The 26484-nt window shown below is 41.7% G+C and overlaps 1 protein-coding gene across 3 annotated transcripts in view; it reads right to left on the bottom strand.

Moving 5' to 3' along the window:
• INTS4 (integrator complex subunit 4) overlaps positions 1–26031 on the bottom strand; it is a 33206-nt gene extending 7175 nt beyond the window's left edge. Inside the window, exons 1-18 of one of the 3 annotated variants that reach the window (XM_085066520.1) lie at positions 25879–26031; positions 24880–25074; positions 22830–22947; positions 22033–22139; positions 21641–21826; positions 19892–19942; positions 19167–19255; positions 18788–18908; positions 18208–18279; positions 17017–17191; positions 14719–14924; positions 12302–12444; positions 11219–11334; positions 9255–9388; positions 8316–8473; positions 4900–4993; positions 2607–2687; positions 680–810 (exon numbers count right to left, since the gene is read on the bottom strand). In XM_085066520.1, coding sequence (XP_084922646.1) covers positions 680–810; positions 2607–2687; positions 4900–4993; positions 8316–8473; positions 9255–9388; positions 11219–11334; positions 12302–12444; positions 14719–14924; positions 17017–17191; positions 18208–18279; positions 18788–18908; positions 19167–19255; positions 19892–19942; positions 21641–21826; positions 22033–22139; positions 22830–22947; positions 24880–25074; positions 25879–25932 — 2231 coding nt within the window. In that variant the 5' untranslated portion in view covers positions 25933–26031. The other 2 variants (XM_085066530.1, XM_085066538.1) reach the window with 2 other exon arrangements.
• Between the last annotated feature and the right edge of the window lie 453 nt (positions 26032–26484).

The following is a 26484-nucleotide window of genomic DNA, read 5'->3' as shown; positions in this document are numbered from 1 at the left end:
CCTATAAAACAAGAGGTTAAAAGGCAAATATATTATGGACCTCCATGGTAATACAGTAAATTGATGCCAACAAACCTGAAACAGAAGCAAACTAGGATAGTAACTAAATTTCTCTAATTCCACCAGCTGGAGTTCTAATTCTACAACCACCAAAATCCATGTGTCACTTCTTTAACTTCAGCAGCCAAAATGAACCACTCAGAGCTTCTTGTGTACCTAAGCCTGCACAGGAGCAGGTTCTGTCTGAGTCACATGCACAGTAGTTGCAGATCGGTCAAGAGGACGGTACTTTCCTGATGCTAAAAATTCAGCAACTAATACTTAATGAAGCAAGCATGATTAATGCCTTCTTCTGATACATGACTTTTCCTCATTTAAACAGGTCCCAAATACAACTCTTCAATGTTTTTAACCTATTTATATGTTCATAAATGAGAGAACTCAACCCCCAAAACTCATCTTCCCTATAGTTTTGTCATCTTATTCAGGACTGTGCCCCTACAGAGCAGTACCAAAGGCAAAAGAACGTTCTTCATTCTGAAAAACTTTGGCAAATGGTTATTGGCATTCTGTCCTGTTATGTGTCTAATTTATCCTTGCTGGGTGTTTTTAAACAAAGCTTAAGGACAGTAATCTTAGAGCTAAGCCTAAGACAATCCTTAGCCCAGGTCATCCTTACCCTCTGGTGGTACGGGCAGTCACTATCAGCTGCAAGGCCTTTGCTTGCAGTCTCATGTGGTGAATAATGACCACTTGTCTGCTTTCCACTCCGCTGTACATGAATTCCATTTTGTAAGTTTCTTCCAGGATCTGCCAGACAGACACCACAGGAATAAAAAACCATGAGACTGTTAAACCACAGCACAACCATGATCACCAGATTCTGGTATTTTTATCTCATACCCAGGAACACATCTAACAGACAAGAGGAAGTGCTCAAATTAATGTAGTTGTGTTCAGTATGACAGTGTAGAGGCCAAGAACTTGCAAGTTATTTAGCAGAAAATACTTCCTCAACTTGCATTGACAGCAAATGACCTACATTCACCATCACAACAGATAACACTTCCCCGGGGGTTCACATGCTACTCAAGAGGGCACCCAAGACAAACAGTTCAGAGAAGATTTCAAAAGCTGGATGGCTTTTATTTCTATTCATCAACACCAGAGAAGGCTTTGATGCACAGCAGTACCTGTCTATTACATCTTAATTACCTGAAGACTCAAAATGTCAGCAGCGTTTCCCAACAGATCCATGAACTTGCTTTTACCCTAGATTTATTACCAGATTATTTAATAGCTTGCTTTCTTCTTTACCTTTTCTTAGGGCTTAGCTTCAGCTTTTCAAGGATCTGATCACTTATACATCACAGAATCAGAGTAACTCAGATTGGGTGGGACCTCCAGAGGTCATCTAGCCTGGCCCCCTGCCCAGGGCAGGTCTCATGAGATCCAGTTAATTAGGGCCAAATCGAACACTTCCAAGGACAGAGATTCCCCCCACCTCTCTGGGTGACAGTATTTAACCATCCTCACAGTAAATTTTCCCCTTATAGCTGATCAAAATTTCTCATCATTTGCCAATTGCCTCTTGTCCAGAGTAGTCTGGTTCTGTCTCATTTATATCCTATAATGATAAAGTGGCAGAGAGAAGCCATATCATTATCACCTGAAGCCTGAAGAAATCCATCATGAAGCCTCCTATCCAGGCTGGACAATTCCAGCTCCCTTAGCCTTTCCTTGCAGGTAATGTGCTCCAGCTCCTGACCACGTTGGTGGCCTTCTGCTGAACTTGCCCCAGTTTATCAGCATCTTCCTTCTACTGGCAAGGCCAACATAGCCCTCCAGATGTTATCTCCCCAGAGCTGGATCATTTCCTAAACCAAGACATCTCAGTTGCTGTTGGCCTCCTGTAGTGCCTCATATCCAATGTACTGTCCACCAGGATCCTCATGCTGAACATGATGAGGTTCCTGTCAACCCAATTCCCCAGTCTGTCCAGACTAGCAGCCATGCCCTCGAGCATATCAGCTGGTGCTTTAATTTGTAGAACCATTTATCATCCATTTATTTAGCCACAATCCTGCAAGTTTGGTGAAAAAGAAATAGAAGACCGTATCCAAGCTTTGGTAAAATCAGTGGATATGACTTTCCCCTGCCTTCTCCTTGTTCACAGCACCAGTCACCTCACCACAGAGAGCAGTGATGCTGGTCAGCCATAATTTGTTCTTGGGAAATGCATTTTGGCTTTTCCAAGTAGCTTTGTTGATCTTGGTTAGAAACAGCTTTTAGAAGTATTTGCTTCATAACCTTCCCCAAGAAAGAAGTGAGGACAAGCAGCCCACAGTTTTCTGGATCTTTTTTCTTACTCTTCTGGAAGATGAGTGGGATATTTGCCTTTTTCAAGCTGTCACGATCTTTCCTCCCTCACCACTCATCCTTTGAAGACAAGAGAGATTACTCCCCTTTGGGGGACTAAGATTTACTTGGACAGACTATGCCAGTGGAAGGTCAGAAGTGTATCATTGCAACTTTTGTTGCATGGCTTGGGAAGGACTCCTACCCAAGGACTGGCCTCCATGCAGGCTCAGCTGCTTCCACCTCACCTGTTTTGCTGCAGCAGATGCCAATGCATTCTGTTTCAGGTACAGGGGAGCTGCCACATTCCACAACTTCTCCTGCAAGGCCTACAAGAAAAAAAGAACCCAAAACCATGAAATGATGATAAATATCCAATTCAGTCTAAACAGCTGGTTCAAAAAGCATGCCAAAGCTTTCTTTTGAGCTTTTAAATACAACACAGGGAACCAGGGCCTCCAAAATACACATTGTTCTATAACGGCACAGAGATACCAATACAACAAGAAAACATAAAAGAAGTTGAGAATAACATTAACAAAGCTGTGAATGAGAGATTAGCTGAGTCAAACTCCTTGTATTTCATAAAGAAAAACAACAGCCCACTGCATTATCACCCCGCTGAGACCAAGATGTGGGCAATCTCAGGGTGCAGGCAAAAAGGAGAAACAGTAACAACTGTCCCCAGAAACACACTTCCACAGCCACATTTCTCAACTTTCTGGCTGGCAGTCTCCTCTCTGCCAAAGATCCTGGAGTTACTATGAATATTGTGTATAATTCAGTCACTGATACTGGTATTAAAAAAAAAAATAAAAAAAACCCAAAACCAACAAAAACCTCCAAACACCTAATCACACCCTCTTTGCTTCTTGATTTATGTTTAAAGAAAATGTGGAAAGCTTGACTGCACAATTGATATCACTGCCTCCTTTTTGAAGCTGCCTGTCTTTAGATACAGCTACACACAAGGCTGGCTATAGCCAAAGCTCAAGACCATACAGACTGCACCCTTCACTCAGGCTGGCCCCAGAATCACAGTGAACTACTGCTAAAATCACAGGGGATGTAGAGCCTTAAAAGGTCTGGAACCCTTTGAGCCTTTAGAAGCTGGGAAATGAAGACAGTTTTTCCTCAGCAGCTTTTTTTTTGGAGCTGAAAGAATCAACTGGAAAAAAAATCTACTAAAAAGGCCTACTCAGACATTCACGTTTTCTCTGCAGTATCAGAATTTCTAATTGTATTGTATGAGTGGAAGGTGTCCCAGCCTGTGGCAGGGGGTCTGGAATATGATGACCCTCAAAATCCCTTCCAACCCAAGCCATTCTGTGATTCCATTATTATCAGTTACTTTTCATTCCATGCACATTACTGACTCCTCTGCATCACTGATCTATTGACTGTTCTACAGCTCAAGCCAAGAATGGCTGATGCAGCTTTTACCCACTTCTTCCAAATAGAGCACTCCTCTGCCAGATGCAAAAACCATCTGGTTCACTCCAGTCTAACCCTGGAGAAGGGCAACAGAGCTATCTCCAAATGCTAGTCCTCTGCCTGCACAGCACATTTCACTTCGGATTTAGCTGGATTGTACTGAACTGTAATACTGCTCATCTGAAATACCTTCTCTGGATGATAAACATATTCCAAAAATTTGAGGCCTGCCATGAGGTATGCCAACTGGCAGCTGTGCATTTAGCAAAGCAACTGAAATCTCTCCTTGCTTTTACATAACAAAGCTTTTACTGAGTCCCCTCTGGAAACCCTGTTTGCTGCTTGCTTTAATTCTTGCTTTACATGTAAGTTACACTAAAACACTAAACAATGCAAGGAGACTAACTTAATTAGTACTGCCAGCTTACAGCCCTGAGCAACCTGACCCAGTGCAATCCCCGACCACGGCAAGGGCATTGGAATTAGAGCATCCCTTCCAACCCAAGATTTTCTATAACTCTGAAGCAAAAAATTAGTTCCTGTTCAGAGCAAGAAGCTGACTTTCAAAGGGGGCTGTTGCAAAGAGCTGCTGCCATTGTGTCTAAGTAACCACTTCACCTGCTAATACTAAATAGATAGATCATTTCAGCACAATAAAAGAAAGCATGACTGATATTTAGCTCAATCAAGTCTTAAGAACTCCTTTGGCATTAGTGCCAATAATGCTGTCTGCAAATCATCGTCTATAAAAATTCCACTCATGGCAGAAGTCTAACAAAAAACATTCCAATGGCAACCAGCTGGGAAAAGTTACTCTCATAACACAGTTGCCCTCAGTGTGACTTCTGTCAGACAATAAATTCTGCACTGACAAAATGCACATTAACCAACAAAAGCCCTAGGTACAGCAGCAGAGGTCTGCATTGGCAAAGTTACTGCATAAATTATTTGCCATGGGAGGGAAGCAGGATTATCAGAAATCCACAGAACCTGCTCTTTCATCATACACCACTTTTCAGCATGAACATCAAAACATGAAAGCATGCCACTGTGATGGACTGGGGGCAGTTTTGAAGAACAGCTCAAAACACCCAGATGAAGTCAAACCTTGATGAGGAGCAGCTGACACTGGAGGTAAGTCGCAGTGAAATCTGCCATCCCTGCCAGTTCTGACTGCAGTTCTCCAAGCCTCTGAAGATCACTGAAGCATGTGAAAATAAAAAAAAAAAAAAGAAAAAACAACGTTGAGACAGAGGGCAGTTTAATCTAAGCGCATTCAGAAGGCAGCGATGATGAAGCCAGCTATTCCTGCTGCCTGCTTTTATTAGAACAAGCACCAGAAACAGCAGCAAAACACACACACTACAAACCAGTTTGCACCTTGGGACTCAGCATGTCCCTTCTTCTGGGAAGCTGACACCAGCACAGAAGTGGAAGCAGTAAGTCTGTCAACCCACATTACTCTGCAGCCCCATGGGAACCATACAGAGTGGCAGTTCCAGATTTAACTTAAAACACTCCAGCCTTCCAAGGCAGCTAACAACCCATTTGTGTTACACTGCTGGGAAATCAAACTATTCATGTTGGCTGGGAAAGGTTGTTTGGAATGTGTCAGGCTCATGCAACCAAGTGTATCTGAAATAGAGCTGCCCTTTCAAGCCAAGCTGGAATCTGACGTACTGATATTTGCCCAACTAGATGGTGTGTGTTGTCTGATATTTCTTGTAAATCATACATCAATATAAGCAGCTTTTAATATGATAGAAAAAAAAAAGCAGTTAATTGAACCCAAAAAGACTTTAGTTCTCTACTGCTAACCATGTTTTAGATCCAAAGTGTGCATTAAGAGAACAAAACTGATTTTTGTTACAGAACTGCAAATAGGTTGGATGATGTGGTTTCAACAAGTGCCTGTTCTCTACATTTTGCTTTGATCCAAAGTCAATTAAAAATTGTCACTTCCACGTTTCCTACTGTGTTATTAAAATATATTTTTTCAGATTATAATTTCCTTTTAAAAATTTTGTTTATTTTAGATTTATCTTAGCATTTAGGATTCAATTCTGAAACTTTGTCTCTGTCAAACCAAAGGGTTGCTGAGCCGAGACATTAACAAAAATCCATGAGATTATCTGTATAATATGCAGCCAAAGAAAATCTTTCCTAAGCAGAGAATCATAGAATTGTTTCTGTTGGAAAAGACCTCTAGGATCATCCAGTCCCACCATTAACCTAGCACTGCCAAGCCCATCACAAGTGCCAAGCCCACCACAAGTGCCAAGCCCACCACAAGTGCCACATCTACATGTCTTTTAAATCCCTCCTGGAATGGTGAATCCACCAATTCCTTGGGCAGCCCTTTCCAGTGCTTGACAACCCTTCCCATGAGGACATTTTCCTAATATCCAACCTAAACCTCCCCAGGCACAACTTGAGGCTGTTTCCTCTTACCCTCTTGCTTGTTACTCAGGAGAAGAGACCAACCCCCACCTGGCTGCAGCCTGCTTTCAGGGAGTTGTAGAGACATAAGGTCCCCCTGAGCCTCCTCTTCTCCAGGCTAAACATCCCCAGCTCCCTCAGCCACTTCTTATCAGACTTGTGCTCCAGCCCTTCCCAGCTCCATTCCCATTCTCTGGGCACACTCGAGCACCTCAGTGTCTCTCACAGTGAGGGGTTGTGCTTTCCTTCAACAACAACGCAACAACAGCCAAGCCAGACTCAACCTTACACAGATATTCCATTTCATCTTTTCCCAGAAAGCAGAGTGAAGAGGAGGCTCCTGGGTGCTTCATTCCTGTGTCACAATCCATCACAACACACTAAAGTGGAACAGGATGTCATCTCTCAGCTAACAGCTAAGCAGATACTTCATTTCCCAGTCTTCTACAGTTCCTGATTCCACCAATTCTATTTCCTTACAAATCTTAAACAGATTTCAACATCCCTGTAAGAAAAACTATTCCTCTTGTATAGATGGAGAAACTAAACCACAGACAGATTTGCTAAACAGTCTGTCTTAGATTTCTAACCACACTGCAGACTGATGATCCCCCCCAGGCTCTGCAGCCAAAACTCTGAGTCCCAAGTAGACACATGCTTCACAAGGTCTGCTATTTCCTTGGATGCCAATAATGATAAAGAAGGAGGTTAGTTATGTCCCATGGCAGAACCCACTGCTGTGAGCTGTTTCTACCCCTTTGCTCTCAGCAACCAAATTGTTGGTGCAGGAAAATCTTGCCCTCTGCAAAATAACCTTTAGCACTCTTTTTGGCTTTGTCCAAATCATCCCTTAAGGATGGAAAACAGCAGCTGGTTTAGTATGGTTTCCTGGGGGACAATCCCACCAGGAAAAAAGCCAAGCCAATAATTTCCATCAATTCAAAAACTGAAAACAGTCATGGCCTGCAAAGTTCCCAGACCCTCATGCCTGTAAGGTTCTGGATGCTTCGCCTAGAGACTACCTGTTTCAAGTGTTTAATGCATTAAATACTTTGAGACTGTATTTTAGGCTGGCACAAGGCAGCTGCAAAACAGCTGAGGACAAACCTCAGTTTCCACAGCTGGATTTTCAGTGAGGAGCCCAGTGTTTATTCTCTGCTGCAGATGGGTGTGACAGTGATTCACAGCAACACACACACAAGAAGGCAGCTATTTTGAAGGAATATGAAAAGAATTAAGCTTTTTTTTTTAATTCCATATTCCAAACAAAGCATTTTAAATTGTTTTTCTAACTCTCAAAATAAGGCTCTTTTGCTCTTTCCAAGCAGAGGAATCACATTGAAAAGATCCTTTTCAAATGTTTTGTTTGTGTAAATCAGTCTAGAGATGAAATGAAAAAGGCAGCATAAAACCCACACTGAGAAGCAACACCACACACCCTTATCTATACAGCAGCAGCCAGCAGCATGCAAGAATGTTGCCTATTCCTGGAAAAGCTTTCTGATTTGAAAACTGATGAGGAATGCCCAAGTTCTTTGTAAGTGGGACTGGCAATGAGAACCCAAAGCACCAGAAGCAGGTCCTCTCCTGCTGAATGAAAGGCCACAGGACCCAGAAAATGCAAGAGCAAAGGGGACAACACCTTACCCACCCACCCCCAAACAAAATAAGAAAACCTTGTGCATGTACATTACAAATAATATGATCAAAATTACAAGGACACAAAACTGAGAATGACATACAAGGCTGTCACCCACAAACCATAAAAACTGAGAGTGTATTTTAGCATAAGTGAACAGTCCAAAAATAACTCCCTTACCTAACTCTGAACATGCTCTGAAAAGATGTCCCCTCCTGCCAAATGCACACTGGTTATTCTGTGGGGCAGTGCCAGACCTGAGACCATCGATTTGATTTTAAACAGGTCATGAACACCCTTCTATCACAACAGTCTCTAGAGGAAAACTCAAGTTAAGTACTGGACAGCAAATTACAACACTCATATTCAGAAGCAAAGCACCTGCATCAGAGAAACTGGGAATCCTAACACATCTTTCCATAAACAGGTCAGCTTGCAGACTTACCGGATGGTAAATTCCAGCAGCTCCTGTATGCCCTGTGGGTCGAGGTGCTGAAAGTTGTAAACCCTCTCCAGGCTCTGATGCAGGAACTGCTGGGAAGGATCTTCATGTGGGGTAATACTGGGAGAGACAGCAGAGGACACCAGCTTTCTACCTGGCAACTATGCAAGAAGGAACACACACAAAAAAAAAGTAAGAGAAAAGTCTAATGCAAGGAATAACATGCAGAACGCTGACATATTATTTAACAACGACCAACTGAGCACTCCAATTCATTTCTCAAATTCAAAATTTATACCAAGGCTTTCAAGTCTGCATCTTTGTTAGTTAATCCTCCCCACTTTACAATCCACTTGCACTAGACATCCTCAGGTTAAACTTCAACAGCCCTTTGAGGGAAACATCTTCCTCATCTATTAACTTTGACACTGTGAAGTCAAGGGAAGTCCAAGACTACACAAACCACTGCTCATTTTATGAGCTGTGGTAAGACTTATAGCCAACTTCAATCCCACCCATACTTTCATGCAGGAAAAACATGTTGCAAAGCAGAACGGAACACATTTCACCCATAAATATACTGTTCAGGTAGAGCACAAGTGAAATGTTGGAAGATTTACAAAGGCCTTTCCCACATACACAGTCAGAGCTACAGAAAACTCCCAGTAATATTGTCCTCCCATTCTTACCTAACCAGCAAACCACTTACTATTCTCACTTGAGAGCAATAATGTTGTTATTCTCCCCAAAATATTACAGAATCTGTATTGTAACAATTTAACATTTGTCTCTTGTGCCTTAATGCCCATTTTAACACTAATTCCCATGGTGCATAGGAGAAAAGACTTTCAGAATCTAAGTATTACACACAGACAGACATGGAAGAGACCAGCAATATCCCTAACAGAGTGTCAAAGTGCAAACCAAAGGGGTTCAACTTACTCTTAATGGAGGGACCAGGTGAGAGAGACTGTCCCGAAGATATGCATAATGTCTGAATGTATGGTCAGAGAACAGGGCAGGCATTGTTGGGCAACTTTTAGCAGCATTAAAAATCAGAACCAGAACAGCAATGTCTATTGAAAATGTGTTGTTAAAGAAAAATAAACATGAGCGAGAAGAGCTCCTTGGGGATAGGAAGTTAAAACAACAATTCATCAACCCTTTCTTGGTCAGGATCTGTCTAGAAAGTTCTTTATAGTTAGAAAATACTGAGCAAAACCCAACAAAACAGCTGTCTGAGCAGATGAAAACCAAGTACAAAGTGCAAACATTACATGATGAGCCATACTGGCGAAAGGATGTTACTGCCAACATGGGATGGCTCAGAGGCAGCACAGAGGAAAGGAGCCAGGGATCCCAAATGCAGAACATGCGCGTCAGGTGGAGTTTTGGTCCTCCACCAAGCTTACACTGTGCTCACCACTTTGCACCACAGAAACACAGAGGGTTGGGGTTGGAAGGGACCTTATAGACCACTAGTTCCAACCCCGCTGCCATTGGCAGGGGCACCTCCCACCAGAGCAGGTTGCTCAGGTTTTTTTGTAGCCAAGCAGCATCAAAAACGATACATGTACTGCCAAGTCTTTGAAAACTGCTGCATTTCCTAAGATGCCTGGAAAAACATCGCTTTACACAGACTTTAAGCAGCCCAAGAAATCAAACATGGAAAGATTATTCTGAAATCGAAAACACATTTTCACAGTCTGAGATCTGCAGAAATAGAGAGCAGCCAAAGGCTTTCACAGTTAGCCCAAAGGCTGACACCTGCAACAGGACTGATCACAAGCATAAGCTCTTGATTCAAATTTCCTAAGTGCTTTGAAGCAAACAAAACCATATTTTTAAATATCAGTTTACACTGGAAACATACTATTCAGGTTTATTTCATTTCTGGCTCACAGACCTGTCATCACATAATATGCCTCTGTAAAATTTGGTAGCAAGTTACCTCCAAAACATTCTCTAACTTAATATTTTCTAGTTCCTGGTAGGAAGGTGCATTGAGTCAACAGCTTTCCCCTCCCTGAAATGTTTTTAATTCACAATTCACAGGACAACTTTACTCAAATTATTACTAAACCATGTAATTACAGATTCATCTTTCTCCGCTTGATTCTAACCCGTTTCAATTCTCACAAGATATTAATTTAATCTGTATAGGATTTATGGTCGATGGCCTGTGACTGGTGAGAAAAACAAGGACAAGCTTCTAGAGGAAGGTTCCAGTCCAATGTGTCTCAGCATGTGTCAGAAATAACATTATGTTCTGCAACTGCACAGAAGGGAAGCAAGGGGAGGAATAATGGGAAAATGCATTTTGAGGGCATCTCCTATTGTTGAGGATAATGGTATATCAATAATAGGTTGTATTCCAAAGCACTGGAAGAGCTAACATTAATATAAGGATTTCTGATATTGAATTATTTCAAAAAGAGAAAAAATTCAAAGCATTATGGGGATTCAGGCACTGCTATACTAAAAGATAGTGCTGTTCTCTACACTGCACAACAGTGAACATAGCTGAAGTTTTACTTTAAAAAAAGACATGAAAAAACACTCTTATTTAAAAGCTAAAACATCTCCAAAATTAATGCAAACTAGATAAATGTTTTGACATCAAAGGGCTCATCTGCAAAGCCTAAACCTTGACAAATTGCTTGATTATTCATCACAGCATAAGATGAAGGCCAATTATAGTCCACTGGTATTTATGAAGATGGCTCCAGCTAACAGATATTCCATCACTTGCCAAGTAACAAACTAAGTGCAAAGGGATTCAGAAATAGCTACAGGATTGTTTGCCTGCTACAGTTAGAAATGGTTTAAGAAATGTGAGCACCAGGAAATCATGAATAAAATCTACTACAGTCAAAATTATCAACTGGCTTCATGAAGAAAGATACAGGCTGGGTCATCCATGTCTGGTTCCGGAGTGTCAAAGAACGGATGTGTGCTCAGCAGCTCTGGGACTAATGGAAGCACCAAAGTGGGATGCCTGCTTCCCAAGAACTTCAAGCATCTGGAAATACACAGATTGAAATATATCTTAGTAAACAGGCACATCTCAAACTACAACATTCTAAAGCATTGCTACTTTATGTTGCAGCAACACTTTTGAGACTGTGGTCAGCAAGAAAATCCTGCCATCCAAGTTCATTGTTTCTTTACAACTGACTACTTGCATTAATATTTGATAGAATACAAGAAAACTGAAAGGACATTCAGTAATAATTATTTTTTTATTTAAACTGTCCACAAAATACTTCACCCTTGCAATTATACAGTCCAGGAAAAGCTTTTATACTAAAGGCTAATGAATGAGTGTATTTTTTTTTCTTCAAAAATAAGGAAGTTAGGAGGTAAAAACCCAAAACCTCCAAACTCCACCAAACTCCAAAAACAATTTAAAAGTACACTGAAAGTCAAAGGAGGCTAAGGCTAACATAAGTGTTTCCAAAAATACCTAAGAATTCCATCTCAAACCATGTGTGTGGAGCACCCCTCCTTTTGTTGCTTCCATTAAACAACCAAAAAATCCGATGCAGGAGTTCCTTCTTTTTGCTTAGATAGGCAAATTCCCTCTGACAGCACAATGCCACATGGCCAATCCAGTAATCACATCTGCTATAATCAACTGTTGGTAAATATTACTATTTAACAGAGTGTCAACTAAGCAAAAACAAATGTGTAGAAGAAGTGAGGTTTTTAAACTCCAAGTCAAATTAATCTTTCCTGTGAGTGCTTTGAGTGTCTGGAATAGAGGGATACTTCCAAGAGAGGCCATCAGTTCTGGATTCCCAGTGCAAGTACTGACAAGCAAAAACAACACAGAGTTTCCACACCAGCCATGAGCATATTTACAGAGTAACAGGACTGTAATCTGCAATAACTGTTACCTCCTTCGTGAGCTCAGTATTTCCTAGCACCTCACTTACTAAAAAGACTAGGAAAACAAGTAGACACACAAGGACACTGAACACACTCACTTCCATATGGATTCTCTGTCTGTGGGATACTTTGTCAGGTTTTTCAGCAGCTCCACCAGTGCAAGATGGATGCCTTCTTTAGTTGAAACATTGGTGCAGCACAACAGTTCGTGAAGTGCTTCCCGAATGTCCCTTGAAGAATCCTAAAATAAAAACCCAACACAGACACTGAGTGCTGAGAGAAATATGTCTGCACACACATTTTCTTTAAAGGTGGCAGCTTCTGTTCCTTGGCTGAGTTAAAAAACTAGGTCTGTGAAAAGCAGTGCCTGTTCCTAGTTACCAGAGCTAAGCACAGATGAAGTGACAGACCAGGCAAGTGCTGCAGGGTCTCCTGGTCTGCTCTCACTTGTGCTTCCCTTTACTGGAATGAGTGGGAGCTGCTTCACTGCTGACCTCATCAAGGTGCTGTACCTTTGCAGTATGAGAAAAGGTGCTGGGTAAGTCAGTACAACAATCACCAGAGATTATTTTAGCATTTTCACAGAAGCCTTTTATCGTTTTCAACACAGGGAGCTCAATTCCACAGGTTTTCATCCCAGTCACCAGCCTCCAGAGGGTCTGAATAAGCACTGAGGACATGTCAATGGCTGGACAGACTAGATTATTCAGCTGAATTAATTACATTCCTTCTGCCAAAAACCACCTTGACATTCCACATCCATGCATCACCATATTCCTTGCTATCAGCATTTGCCTGGTGCTGCTGGACACAATGTGGAAATTTGATTTGATACAAGAACTGGATGCTTTTCAATGGTGGACTTCACCGTTTTTAAATTATAATTTGCTAAGTATCAACAACTCCTTCATCACTGTCTTACACAAAAGAAGAAAGAGCAATCCTCTTGTGAAGTCTCTTAAATGACAGTCAACATGCACAAATGATCAAAGGGGTTTGGTGGTCAACAACAGACTATGACCACAGAGAAGACAAACTCTAAGGACTGGAATGAAATGACCACAGGCATAAAATACTCCAGACCTCTAAGAAAGCCCACTAGAAAGGCAGTACAGAGACAAATGAGCCAGAAGACAATGAAGGGACAGAGATGAGCACAACTCAACAGAAACTGAGATCAAGGACAACAGGGAAAGCAAATTTCAAAGTCAGGTCAGCAAAGCAAGGAGTAGCTGGCAGAGCTATTCTGGTAAAGTGAAAGCAGAGAGGGGAAAACAGAAGCTACCCCCAACGCCCAAGTGTTTCATATTTACACTGCTAGAACCACTTCAGGCACCAAAGTTAATGGCATCTTTCCACATCCTTTATTTTTGTACTGGAAAATGGATTTCACAGAAAAGTACCAAGCATCTTTCAGAATCAGATAAATCCATTAAAATGTTAGTAATTCTTACTCTTAAGCTATCCTTATGCCTGATAATAATTATGATAATATAAACCACAATACACATAGGGTTTATCATACATGATAAGTCAGCACAGAAGAACCCAGCCTAACCAGCACATTTTCATACCTCAATGCATGGGTGCCCAGCTTAAACAAATGTAAATAATGACAAAAACGTGAGGCACCTAAAGCTCATTGCTGGATTTGCAAATTCAAATCATATTCCACAGCATTTCTTACAGACTGATAAAATAGGTTTAATTAGTTTGCTTACTCCTGAGGTACAAGTGAGAGCAGCAATTGCTGCCCTGAGTCAAGGAAATAGAAGGTGAAGAGATAGAAACAATGGATTTGCAGCACCTCCCAAGGCTGCAACACTTCTAAAAGAAACAGAAACTTGCCTACCACATACAGGAGATTAACAACAACAACAAAAAAAAAGCTTCAGGGGCTATAGCTCAGCAAATAAATCAGGTCTGAGGGGAAGCAGTTTGATCATTCCCATTGCCAAAATCTTTTCCTCTTCCTGGATCAGCCTCATCAACCAGGAAGAGTAGCTGATTCATGCTGTTCCCTGAATCCTGACTGAGCACTGACTGGAAGGATGCTGGTGGGGAAAACTCAAAATTAGATGGTAGAGCATGCTGACAAACTCTGAACAGCCAGAAAAGAGATCATAGGCCCATGGCCCAGCTCTGCTTGGTGAGCAAGGGTGTAGCCAAAGCAGCTGAGTCAAGAAAGCAGAAAGAAAATGAAGCTGCACTCAGCATAAAGTAGTGCAGAGTGCTGGACTACAACACAAGACAGAAGAAAACACATGGAGGCAGCAGCACAGTGATCAAGGGAAGAGTTTTTATCTAAAATTTGTTTACTTCAGAAGTATTCCATCCCCTGGGGATTAAAAGCTACCAGATTTCAGGAGTCTTTGGTGGTGCTCAAAGGAAAGGAAAAAAACCCAACAAAAAAAGGTGGGTTTGCTGTCAGAGGAAAAGACTGACTGGCAGTATATAATTAAGCATCCCAAAGCAAGTGGGAGTGCAATTTTCCCCCTCCTCAGGAATTTCTTACCTCCAAGACAGCTAGCACAGTATCCAGCTGGTCTTCCCGCAGCGTGATATTGTTGGAAATTTTCCTCATTGTGTGTATTGACTGCAATCTCACCTCCTCAATTTCATCATTAAACATGTCAACCAAAAAATCCAGGCATTTCTCAGCAAAAGAAGGTGAGGACTGAGCCAACATACACAGGGCTTCAACCGCAGCGATTCGAACCTCTGTTAAAAGAGGAACAGAGAATTAACTATAAATTAATTAAAACTGTCCAGTTTGAAAGGACATTCATGCAATAGTGAGGTCTTGTACTATTCAAGGGCTGAGCTAAGGACAGGAGATGCTAAAGAAACGCTGAGGACAACAGAGCCTAAGCAGGGACCCACTGGGGACCTTTTCACAGGCAGGTCTTCAAATCAGAAGTCTCACCTGTGACACAGCCCCTGCTGCTGCCATAAACATCTGCAAAATGGACCTGCAGATGAAAAACTGTCTCCAGCCCATCAATAAATGCTGCGTATTTCATAGTGTGTTTTGCAAGTGTAGCATTAACTCTGGTATCTTAAGCAAACTAATTTAGTTAATTAAACTGTGTTTGTTTTATTTTTCCTGACATTTTAATTGCTTGGAGCTTTCACTGCATTTTTAACTTGCTACGTAGCACTTCACGAATTGCTGAAAAGCCCCAGAGAATCAATGTTTTGGCAGTTAACAGAATGAAATCCCTCTGCTTTCTGACTTCAGATTCCTCAAAACAAAGGAAAAAGGTGCCACCAAAAGATTAAAATGATTCAAATTAAAGTAAAAAAAGATCAGAAAGCATCCCGAGTGCACTTATGCTGTAAAACATTGGAGGAATTTGAATAATACCCAAATATAACGAGGTTAAGCCTAGATGAGATTCTCTTCCCTACAATCATCCTCATTAGCTTCCATAGCATTTATGTGCTGGGATCATAAAAATGGTAATTATTCTGATGTCTTGCAAATGTTGTTTTAAACATACTGCTATTTTTCACTCAAATTAGCTCATCTTGAAGACATTTGCTTGAACTTGTGTGGAGCTTTCAGGCCTATTGTTCTTAAAGAACATGTTTGACTCCTCATGATTCTGATTAAGTGAAAAAATGCACAGACAGCAGGACCCCTGCTTGCTCAGTAATGAAGCTTTTGTCACAACTACAAGTCTCTGTGGTCATTAAGACCCAGGTATTAAGAGAAGAGAAACATTCTGCCAATATTGCTCTCATAAGCTGACACACTAATTCAGATTTAAGTTACAACACAGAATTCAAGACATGAAGCAGCATTGCCAGCCAGGGAGAGCTCAGCAGCATTTAAAAATGCTGCAGTGGAGAGAGAGATCTACATTATCCACAGCTCTGTGTATATTCTGCATTTGTTCATTTTATCCACGTTCCTCAATAGCATCATACTGCCACAAGATCTACGGCACAAGAAACTGGAGAACACGTTTCACAGGTCAAGGGGCTGAACCAGTGAAATATTGTCTACTGTTAGGAAAAAAGAAAAAAAAGGTGTACTTTCAAGCTTCAGGGAGAGTTTAGCTATTGGGAGAACATGCATTTATTTGCAAAGTCATGGAACAAGAAACCAACTTTTACAGCAATATTTTTCTTATTGTGGTTTTATACACTTTAATTTAAGCTAGTCCTTCCAGTATCATTAAAGGCAAATTCAGAAATAATATTCTGAGCTTGGAATTTTCATGATTTATGCAAATACCAGCCTCAAATTGTGCCAGGGGAAGTTTTGACTGGATATTAGAGAAATTATTAGGGTTGTCAATCATTGGAACAGACTGTGTAGGAAAGTGGTGGAATCACCATCCTTGGAAGTGTTCAAAAATCATCTGGCACTTAGGGACATGGTTTAGCAATGGACTTGGCAGTGCTGGATTCACATTTGAACTTGATGTCTTACAGGTCTTTTCCAACCTAAATGATTCTATGATTTTCCTTCCTGCTGGCAAAACACCAATTTTAAACAGCAGCAACTAACTCTGCCAATTTAGAGTCATATGTGACTGTTAGTTTTAAGTCAACAACAAGAAAAAAAAATCCCACTGGGCTTCTGCAGAACAGAAGCAACCATTTATTACCATAGATGTTACTAAAATTTTACCATTTATAGGAAGCTATTTGCTTCTGGCTACTCAATTGAACATTTCTATCCAAAATTCTCTGCAAGACTATAGTCCCTTTGAAACAACTGACATATCAGAGATCACAATGATGCCTATTAGCCAACACATCTAAAGGTGTGTTGCCTATTCCATGGCAAGTTAACACTTACCATACATCTCATCTTCCAGGCCATGAACAAAAGCCCCACAAGCTCCTGATTCAATCAAGTTCACAGCGCCAGTATCGATTTCTTCTTTGGGAGCATCATCTCCCCACTTTCTGCCACTTGAAAACTCCCCAGAGCTGTAGAGCTCTTTGGCTCGCTCATGTGCAGTGCGCTTCCTCTGTCCAAACAAGTGTTTCAGTTACAACCATGTAAACTTGAAAAGATTACTGGACAAAATATTAACCTGGATCTGAAAATAGATGCAGCTGGAGGCTTAGACACTGACACACATCCAAGTGCTAAGAAAAGCAAACAGTACCTTCTCTTCTACAGCTATTTCTAACTGCCAGTAATTCTTTGTACTTTTGATGTAGGCAAGGATAATAACAAATACATTTTAATTAACATATCCTTAGACATCCATCATAAAAACAGACAAACTGGGACAGAACAAACATCCATCTAGTTAAGAAGCCAATATGTGATCTGCAAAAATGCTATCACTTTGCAGTTCAACTTGTTAAACTGCAATTAAATACTTTAACACTATCAATACTATCCAGAGTTCAGCAATGTGTAAAATGGGATACTCATTCAGTGTGCTTGATAATTTCATTTAGAGTGTGGGGGGAAAGGAGAAAAACTATGCAGCACTTTCTTTAACAGCCTTTAAAAAGCAGCCCACAAAAACCAGCAGCTCTTCACCATTCTTTTGTAGATAGAAAAAAATTACTCTAACCTTGAGCATGTTGCTTAAGGAGGGAATATTGTTGAAAATTTTTGCTCACAAGGCTGAGTAGCCTTTAGCTATTCGTGTCTCTTGAAATGTCAACATTTTTTGATCAGTTCTTGCAGGGTGTTTCCATGAGCTTGCCCCTAGAACTAGGGTGCAATCTTTCCATACACAATAAGCAAAGCTTTTAGCCAAAAAACTATCAGAACACCACAAACGTTTACCTCTCAGCTGTTGCAAAACCTGAATGGCCTAGAGCTGTTTCTTACATGCTTGGCTAGTGAAATCTAAACCCAGCAATTGCTTCATTGACTTTAATCTAAAACAAGACCTGTCATCATCAATTAACTCTCAGCAGCCCTCAGGCAAGGACAAGGTAAACAAGCACACTCAGCATTAACATACTTCTCGTGTGATTTTAGTACCTACACACAGAATAACAAACCCAAACATTTACATACCCTCAGATCTGACATGAGCTTCTTGTCAAGGGTCTGCTCCAAGAAATGGGAGCTAACTTGTTGCATAGAACCCTAAAGAAAGAAACATTAAAAGGAAGAAACAGGATTATTCTAAATTGCACCATATAATTTCCTGACTCATCCCAAAATGGCATCCAATCTTATCTACTCATTCCAATAGCTTTATGCAATGCCTGATACTACTGTATGTTAGAGTCTAAAGAAGTGAACTTAAAAGAGTCAGAACATCTCATTTTCCCACTGAAGTTAACATGGCCTTTTTGGAGTTCAGTTGGTTCACATGTCCTGTGGTAGAGAAGTAGGGGCAGGGAATTATGACAAAGATTTGTTTCTTCCTTTAATGCTCAACTATCTACTCTCAAGGAAAGAATCCTGCATACTTCAGCTGAAAAACTGTTGGGTTGCCTCAACTTCTCTCATTTCTTTCACCTCAGAATTTTGTGAGAAATTTACCTATACAGGTTTAAACATCCTCCATTTTTTTTTTCAAATATATATTAAAAGTAAAGTAACTTAAGAGCAACTATTCTCTGCTAGAGAAGAAAAGAATGCAACTTACCAATAACTTAGCAGCTTGTACTCTAACAACCCAGGAACCATCACTAACCATATGGCAAATTTTTCCAAAGGCATCATCAACCAAGCGAATTTCTTCATTGGAAGAAGGAATTGGGACGATGCTGACATAGAGAAATCAGTTTGTTGGTTGTATTCCATACTGGACAACATCAAGAAGAATCAGCTATGCTGAATTCCTATGAATATGCAACAAATACCAGGAACCAAAACTTCACTGCACCAGTGCATTCTCATCAGGCATCAGCCATTTGTACACATCAGCTTCCTAACAGCTACTCCTCAGACATACTAGCATGAAACTCTCAGGATTATGATGATTACTTTGCTAGTCATTTGAGGACAGTGCATGCAGGACATACCTTTCAGGGTAAAGTTGACTGAGGACCCAAATCAGCTGAACTGCAGCACTGCGCACTTGCTCATAATCATCTGCCAGCAGCTTGCAGGCCTGAAAGCAGATTCACAGTCCAATATATCTGAAACATCTCCACCTGAGCTGTCATTCACTTCCCACAGTGTAATCAGTATCCTTACCAAAAAACAGTCAGGACAGATTAAAAACCAGTATGAATCCAGACTCCCCTTCTACTCCCTAGGATTTCCGAGTTCAATCAGGCAGACTAGTCCTAATCGAGTCAATCAGGCACATGCTGTAAAACTCCAGAATTGCCTGTACTATGCAGGAAGGATGAAATGTGAGTCTGCAATAGAACTGCTCGATACAGGCTGCAGCTACACAGCCTTACTGACATAAACACAGGCTTCAGGGGTACTCTCCAATGAACAAGGCTTTAAGACTTCAGGACTATGACTGCCAGATGACAGTAATGACTTCATCATGCCTTGCCCTTCCCCTGATCACCTCCCCAGTAAACAATATATAACAAAGCACATGCTGTAGTGCATTTAAGCACAACGGATGCAAAATACCCTTTTATTTCCACTGTCAGAGGACAATAAGGAATACAGGCAAAGTGCAAAATATTTCTCCTCTGCTCAGTGCCCGCCTCCTCACAAAACACACTGCCACAAAAGTGAAAAAGAAAGATATGCAAACAAATACAAAACAAACACAAGGTTTTACCTGACTGTAAATAGCCTGCTGTAACTTCAATCCTCTTTCATGAAGCTGTAGCTACAGGGGAAAAAAAAAAAAAAAAATCAACATAAGAAAGTATAAATATAGTTTTAGGGGACACAGACTAAGCTTTCACCACTGTTTTTCTGCTTTGAGTTAACTTAGCTGCTTGCATTTCTTGACTGGTGCTATAATTGCATTATCTTGATAAGTATTTTAAATAATATTCTTGTCTTCAGTATAATTTTTTTTAGCTTCAGAGTCATTCATATCTTGATTAGGGAAATAAAATGTACACCAATACACTGTCCATTCTTCCAACCTTCAAACAATTTTTTAGTGTTAGCCACATTAATCCACAACTAAAACAGATGTAGGAATCTTCAAAGTAATTACTTTACTACCATTCCTGAAACATGGATCCAAAAGTAGCATTGTCAATGAGTTTCCACGCCCTGTAACTCTTTTCGTTACTGAACCACAGGAACAGCAAAGTGTCCTACATGGTTTCTTTTTAGAATAACAGTGTAATAAACCTGGTTTATAAACAAAGGAATAGTATCTGTCAGAATGCAGCCAATAAGAAACATTTTCTTTTCTATATCCTTAAAGTACAACACAGAATTAAACGCAAAAACCCACAAAAGCGGTAGCAAGAAAAACTATGATGAAGAATGCTGAAAAGTGGTTAGTAACCCTGAATTCATACAGTTTGTTCCTATACTTCAAACAACAGAAAGACTATAATTGTAAGACCTTGTGCTATAATTATAATTCAAGGTCATAAATCTTGCAATAGACTTGGCAGAACACCATTATAAAAGTCATGCAAATTATTTTAAGAAAATGGTATCAACAAATTTGGAATGAGATGAGGTCTGCATTGGGTATCAGGAAATAAATTCTGCATGGAAAGGGTTGTCAAGCACTGAAAAGGCAGCCCAGGGCAGTGTGGAGTCACCATCCCTGGAGGGATTTCAAAGACATGTAGATGTGGCTCTTAGGGATAGGGTTTAGTACTGGGTTAAGGCTTAGACTCAATGATCTTAAGGGTCTTTTCCAACCTAAATGACTCTATGACTCTGTGAAGAATGAGTAAGTACAATGTCCAGCAGAGGGAGATTTCAGAGAGATTCAAGTGCAATCTGATCTCCTTAAATGCACCTTACTTCTTTCTCTGGAGTTTAATAACATGAATTTAAAGATCCTTGTTGACCATCACATTAGATAGAACATTGTTATAAATTTTAAGGGTAATACAAAAACTTCTGTACCCCCATACACTCACAGGCAACTCACATTAAGCAATATTTTGAAATGCATGGTCTTTGCTTGCATTTCTGCAAAGCTAAAAGCTTCTGAAGGGTCCCCACACAAAAAACCAGTATACCTCATGAACAGTTAGAGAATGCTAATGAATGTAACTGTGAGGCAGAACACAGTTTTTTTTAAAAACAAAGTTTTTTCTGGTCTTATCATGCAGGTTTCCTGTCACAAGCAGCTACCTACTGCATTTTGGAGAACTAGAGGCTTATGGTAGCTCTGGTAACCAATGCTAAATCAATAAATAATTTTTTCCCTCATATTTCAAGACCTAGCCTTATTTTTCCAGTTGATTTTGATACACTAAACAGACTTTAACTGGGTTAATTAAAATAATCTCTAAATCAAACCTCTTTGGATAAGTTTGTAGTCCCCTATCAGCTTCCTCATACAACTGCAAACCATTTCTTCCACTGTACCAGCAACACTTACCATGGCTTTTATAGCTGCAGTCCTAACACGAGGGTCCTGATCATTAAAATGATCTCCTATTATCTTCTGGACATCTTTGGCTGCTTGGCTTTCAGCCTCTTTTGCAACACCTTTTTCCACTGGGCCAAGACAACCAATTAACTGAAGACACTTATTCCTTACACCATGAGAAGAATCTGTCAGATGCTGTGGAACAAAAGAGACAAGCATATGTAACTGGATTCTTATTGTCTTTTCACCTCTTTGATACATCATATTATGTTTCCTAGCATTATTAATGTTAGTATCATAACAGTATGTTGAGAAAAATGAAAGTAATTTAAATAATGACTACCTTTCTTTTTTTTCTTGTGGCAGTGACAAAAGTTCTCTGCCCCAGGGAGACTCCTTACCTTGCAGGCTACCTCCACCAGCCTCATCCTGACGGATGGATTCTCTGGGAGTTTTGTGCCAATCACTAACAGGGTGTCCAGCAGCTGAGCAAGGACTTGGTGAGACTCTGCAAAACAAAACAGCAAAAGGTTATGTACCACCTTACTGAACTCTTACCAGCTACAGGATCACAGACTGATCCAGGCTTGAAGGCCATCCTGAAACCTTCTCCTTTCAAAGCCTGAACAAGCCCAGCTCCTTCAGCTACTCTTTGCGCATCACATACTCCAGTCCTCTACCGCCTCAGTGGTTCTGTTGAACTCACCCAACCTCACCAGCACTAATCTTGCACTGGGGAACCCAAAACTGGATAAAATATTCCAGATGTGGCCTAACCAGTGCTGACTAAAAGGATATAATCTCCTCTCTTGACCTGCTGGCTACATTCCTGTTGACAGAGCTTGATGAGCTGGCCTCTAGCATAGTACAAAAAAACTCCTCTTCAAACACATTTCTACTTAAGCAAAACTGCCCAGTAGAACAAAGAACTTCAGAAGCAACAGCTCTCACATGGAGATGCAAAAGCAAGCTTTGCACTCCTTTGGAACAAAGATATACAGCAGGCAGGTCAGAGGAACATTTTTCTCCTCCTCAGAACACAGTGTTGTCTGTCATCATGCACAAAACCAGAAAATAAATACTCTAACCAGCAATTCCCAACCAGACACCTCAGATGTAAGGCCTTGCCACTGTCCCAAATGCTCTAACAGAATGATTCCACCTTGATGACAAGCACCACCTCAAAAGTGAGACTTACTCTCATTTTGCAGTGTGTTAATGGCATCATCCATAATGCAGTCTGGGGAAAATCCTGCAGTCTTTGACAACAACCCCAGCAAGGATGCAATCTTCAGTCTTACAGAGGCATCATTCTCCTGAAAGGAAACAACACCCAAAAACCCCCAAACACATGAAGGTTAAAGAAAAACAAACCACCAGCATATATTACCTGCATACATCTACTCATTTAAATAGCACATGCTGACATGGGTGATAATTACAGAAGTAACACTCACCAATTAATATTCCGTTAAAATTAATTTCAAAAGTTCATGCATTTAAAAGATTTATTTTAATTTATAAATATTTTATTTCTACAGGCTTGTGCACATAAGACTTCTGGTCATAACTGGAAGCTCCTTCTTTCATAGTATTGCACAGGATATCCAATACAGGGTAGAAAGACAAAAAGTCATCTGGATACTTAGATCTTAGCAAGCATTTGTGCAACACTGAAGAGGTGCAGAAATATTACAATAAAAAATATTGTATCTTTCAACAAGAAATTTTACAGTTATAACTTTTACATCTTTCAGGTGTTTAAGAGAGACTTCAGTGCCACACACAGCCTCCAAGTGACAAATGTGACACCCAAGGGAGTAGTCCCTTTCTCAACTGAACTGAGAAGCATTTTCTATTTTAGGACTGAAGTTATGTGTTTGAACAATGGATACTGTCATCAGGACTGTATCGGGACTGCCCTACCAAAATAGATAGAGATGAAGGAGCAGCAGGCTGCAGCACCATCTTAAATAAAACAATGACACTACAAACAAACAAATCATCACATAACTGCAGTTACAGCTTTCAGGGTCGTTTCTGGATGATCAGGAAAAGTGCAAGTGTTACGGAGATACAAAGAAACAAGTTATTTTGGAAGTTCTGTTTTTAAGTAAAATAATGTCAGCTACAGTAATTTTAAAAGCAGTATTTTTAAAAGTTGGATTCTGTAACAGGCTGTGCTCTTGCCAGTGTGATCTCATCTGCAGGTTCATGAGTCTGTCTTCTAATACAGGCTACAAAACAAACTTCAAGCACAAATAATCTGAGTTATTTGACCAGGAACTCTGTATTTCACAGAATCAGACAATCATTCATGTTGGAAAAGACTTCCAAGATCATGGAGTCCAACCTTTAACCTAGCACTGCCAAGTCCACCACTAAACCATGTCCCCAAGAGTCATATCTACACGTCTTTGAAATACCTTCAAGGCTGGTGACTCAACCACTGTCCTGGGCAGCCTGTTCCAGTACTTGACAACCTTTTCAGTGTGGAAATTTTTCCAAATATCAAATCTAAATCTCCTTGGTGCAACCTGAGGCTGTTTCCCTGTCCTGCCACTTGTAATATGGAGAAGAGACCGATCCCTGACAGTTTTCTTCATAGATCAGCTATTAGGAAGAAATTCATTCCTGTGAGGCACTGGCACAGGTTGCCCAGAGAAGCTGTAGCTGCCCCATCCCTGAAAGTGTTCAAGGCCAGGCTGGATGAGGCTTTGGGCAACCTGTCTAGTGGAAGGTGGTCCTGCCCATGGCAGGGGGGCTGGAATTAGATGGTCTTTAAGGTCCTTTCCAACCCATTGCATTCCATGATTCTACCATTTTAAAAATGCTTTTTTACATAGCACAAACAATAGCTAAAATGTTTCTCCACCACTAGAAGAAATTAAGAACAAGGTAAAGAAACACCAGTCAGGAAAGATGCAGATAAAGTTGAAACAGCTCTGGACAGCCAGGCTCCCTGGAAAACCTGACATGTCTTTTGTCCCTTGTCAAGTTAACTTCCACACAGGCCATGTGCAGGGATAACACTGCCACGCCCTTGTCACAGGCTCCTGAAACCATCAGCACAGGGACCAAGTAATATGATCAGAAATCACCTGGACAAAGAGCTACAGTCACTCACTCTCAGCCCAGGCTGTTGGCAACTGAGTCAGCAACACGGGAGCCTGTGAGCCCCTGTTCCACATCCCACACCAAAAACCAGACCACAAGGAGCAAGCACGTTGGGCTCCCAGCTTCACTACCTTGTAATAATGCTCCAGCAGGATCCTGACAACCCCTTCCACACTCTCCACTTCCACGGGCTTCCTGGCAAACTGGAGCAGGTACTGCAAGGCATCTGCAGGCGAGGTGGCTTTGCACAGGTCAACGTGGAGAGCTGCTGACTTGCTGGGCTTGGTCAGCCGCAGCTTCTTAGTGGACAGGTCCTCATGCTGCTGCTGTGGGCAGAGGGACACGGCTCAGAAGCACAGCAAATCCAGACCTATTCCTTCCCAGATTGAATATGGGGAGGCCTAAGGAAGCTCCTATGCCCCACGGCAGCCACGAGCGTCCCCCTCACCTGTCTCAAGAAGAAACACACCCTCAGACTGCTGTAGCTGTTACTGTTCTGCCCAGGTAGTCCCTATCCCTGAGAAACATCCCTCTCCCCAGTCTAAGATGGGTGAAATCCTGCTGCTTCCAACACCAAGCAAGGAACCCAGGGCAAACACGACTTTTCCCAGTCCCACCGACCTGGAGCAGCCCCGAAACTTACTACAGCTCCTTCCCCAGTCCCGGGCTGGAGGATGCTGCGTCCTCCCCGCAACAGCCGCAGCCCAACACAGGTTACAGATTCACAGAATAGGTTTGGTGGGAAGGGACCACAGTGGGTAATCTGGTCAAGCTCCCTGCTCAAGCAGGATCATCCTAAAACCCGCTGCACAGGACTGCGTCCGGACGGTTTCTGAGTATCTCCAGTAAGGGAGACTCCACAATCTCTCTTCCTCCCCACCCTGACGGAAGCATCCTCCCCCTCACGCAGACCTCTCCAGCCTCCCTAAACTCGAAGCCGACCCGTCCCGCTCCTCCCCAGCCCCTCACGGGCAGCTCCAGCCCCGACGCCGGGCGAGCGGTGAGCGCTCCCAGGCTCGGCCCCGGGCTGGGCCGGCGGGTTTCCCCACACCTCCGCCTCGCCCGCCGACACCTCCCGCCGCACAGCAGAGCTCGGAGCCGTCCATCCAGGCCCACCGAGAACGTGTTACCTGGACCACCTTGGTGAACTCCTCATACACCCGCTTCTTCAGGTGCGCCGCCATGACACCGCCCCGCAACCCGGAAGAGGAGCCACAGAGCAGCCGCAGGGAGGGGCCAGACGGGCGTCCTCTCTTTCCGCCCGGAGGCTGCACTCGATGGTCCGGCGGCCTCCCGTTGCCATGGGGACAAGGACCCATTTAAACTCTTAACAGTAACAGTCTGTGAAAAGAAGCTTAGCTACGCACTGGCTAAAAGTGACTTAAGACTAATACAGTGCTAATGAATAATATACTGGTTATGATCAATTAAAACAATTAATTAAAAATAATTAGGAAGGTTATTTCCATCAGAATCGTGGAGCCACTAAAGTCAGAAAAAAATCTCTTAAGATAATTGAGGCCAACCATTAACCCAGCACTGCCAAGCCCACCACTAAACTCTGTCCCCAAATACCACATCGACACCTTTTTTTAGCACTTCCAGGGATGGTGACTCAACCATTTCCCTGGGCAGCCTGTTCCAATGCCTGACCACCCTTCCGGTGAATAAATTTTCCTGATTATTTTCCTGGCACAACTTAAGGCCATTTTCTCTTGTCCTGTCCCTCACCCACC

This window comes from Lichenostomus cassidix, chromosome 1 (assembly GCF_008360975.1).
Source record: "Lichenostomus cassidix isolate B80296 chromosome 1, HeHo_3.0, whole genome shotgun sequence".
Classification (NCBI taxonomy): Eukaryota; Metazoa; Chordata; class Aves; order Passeriformes; family Meliphagidae; genus Lichenostomus; species Lichenostomus cassidix.
Note: the sequence above shows the minus strand (reverse complement) of the source record. Positions and strands in the feature narration are given on the sequence as shown.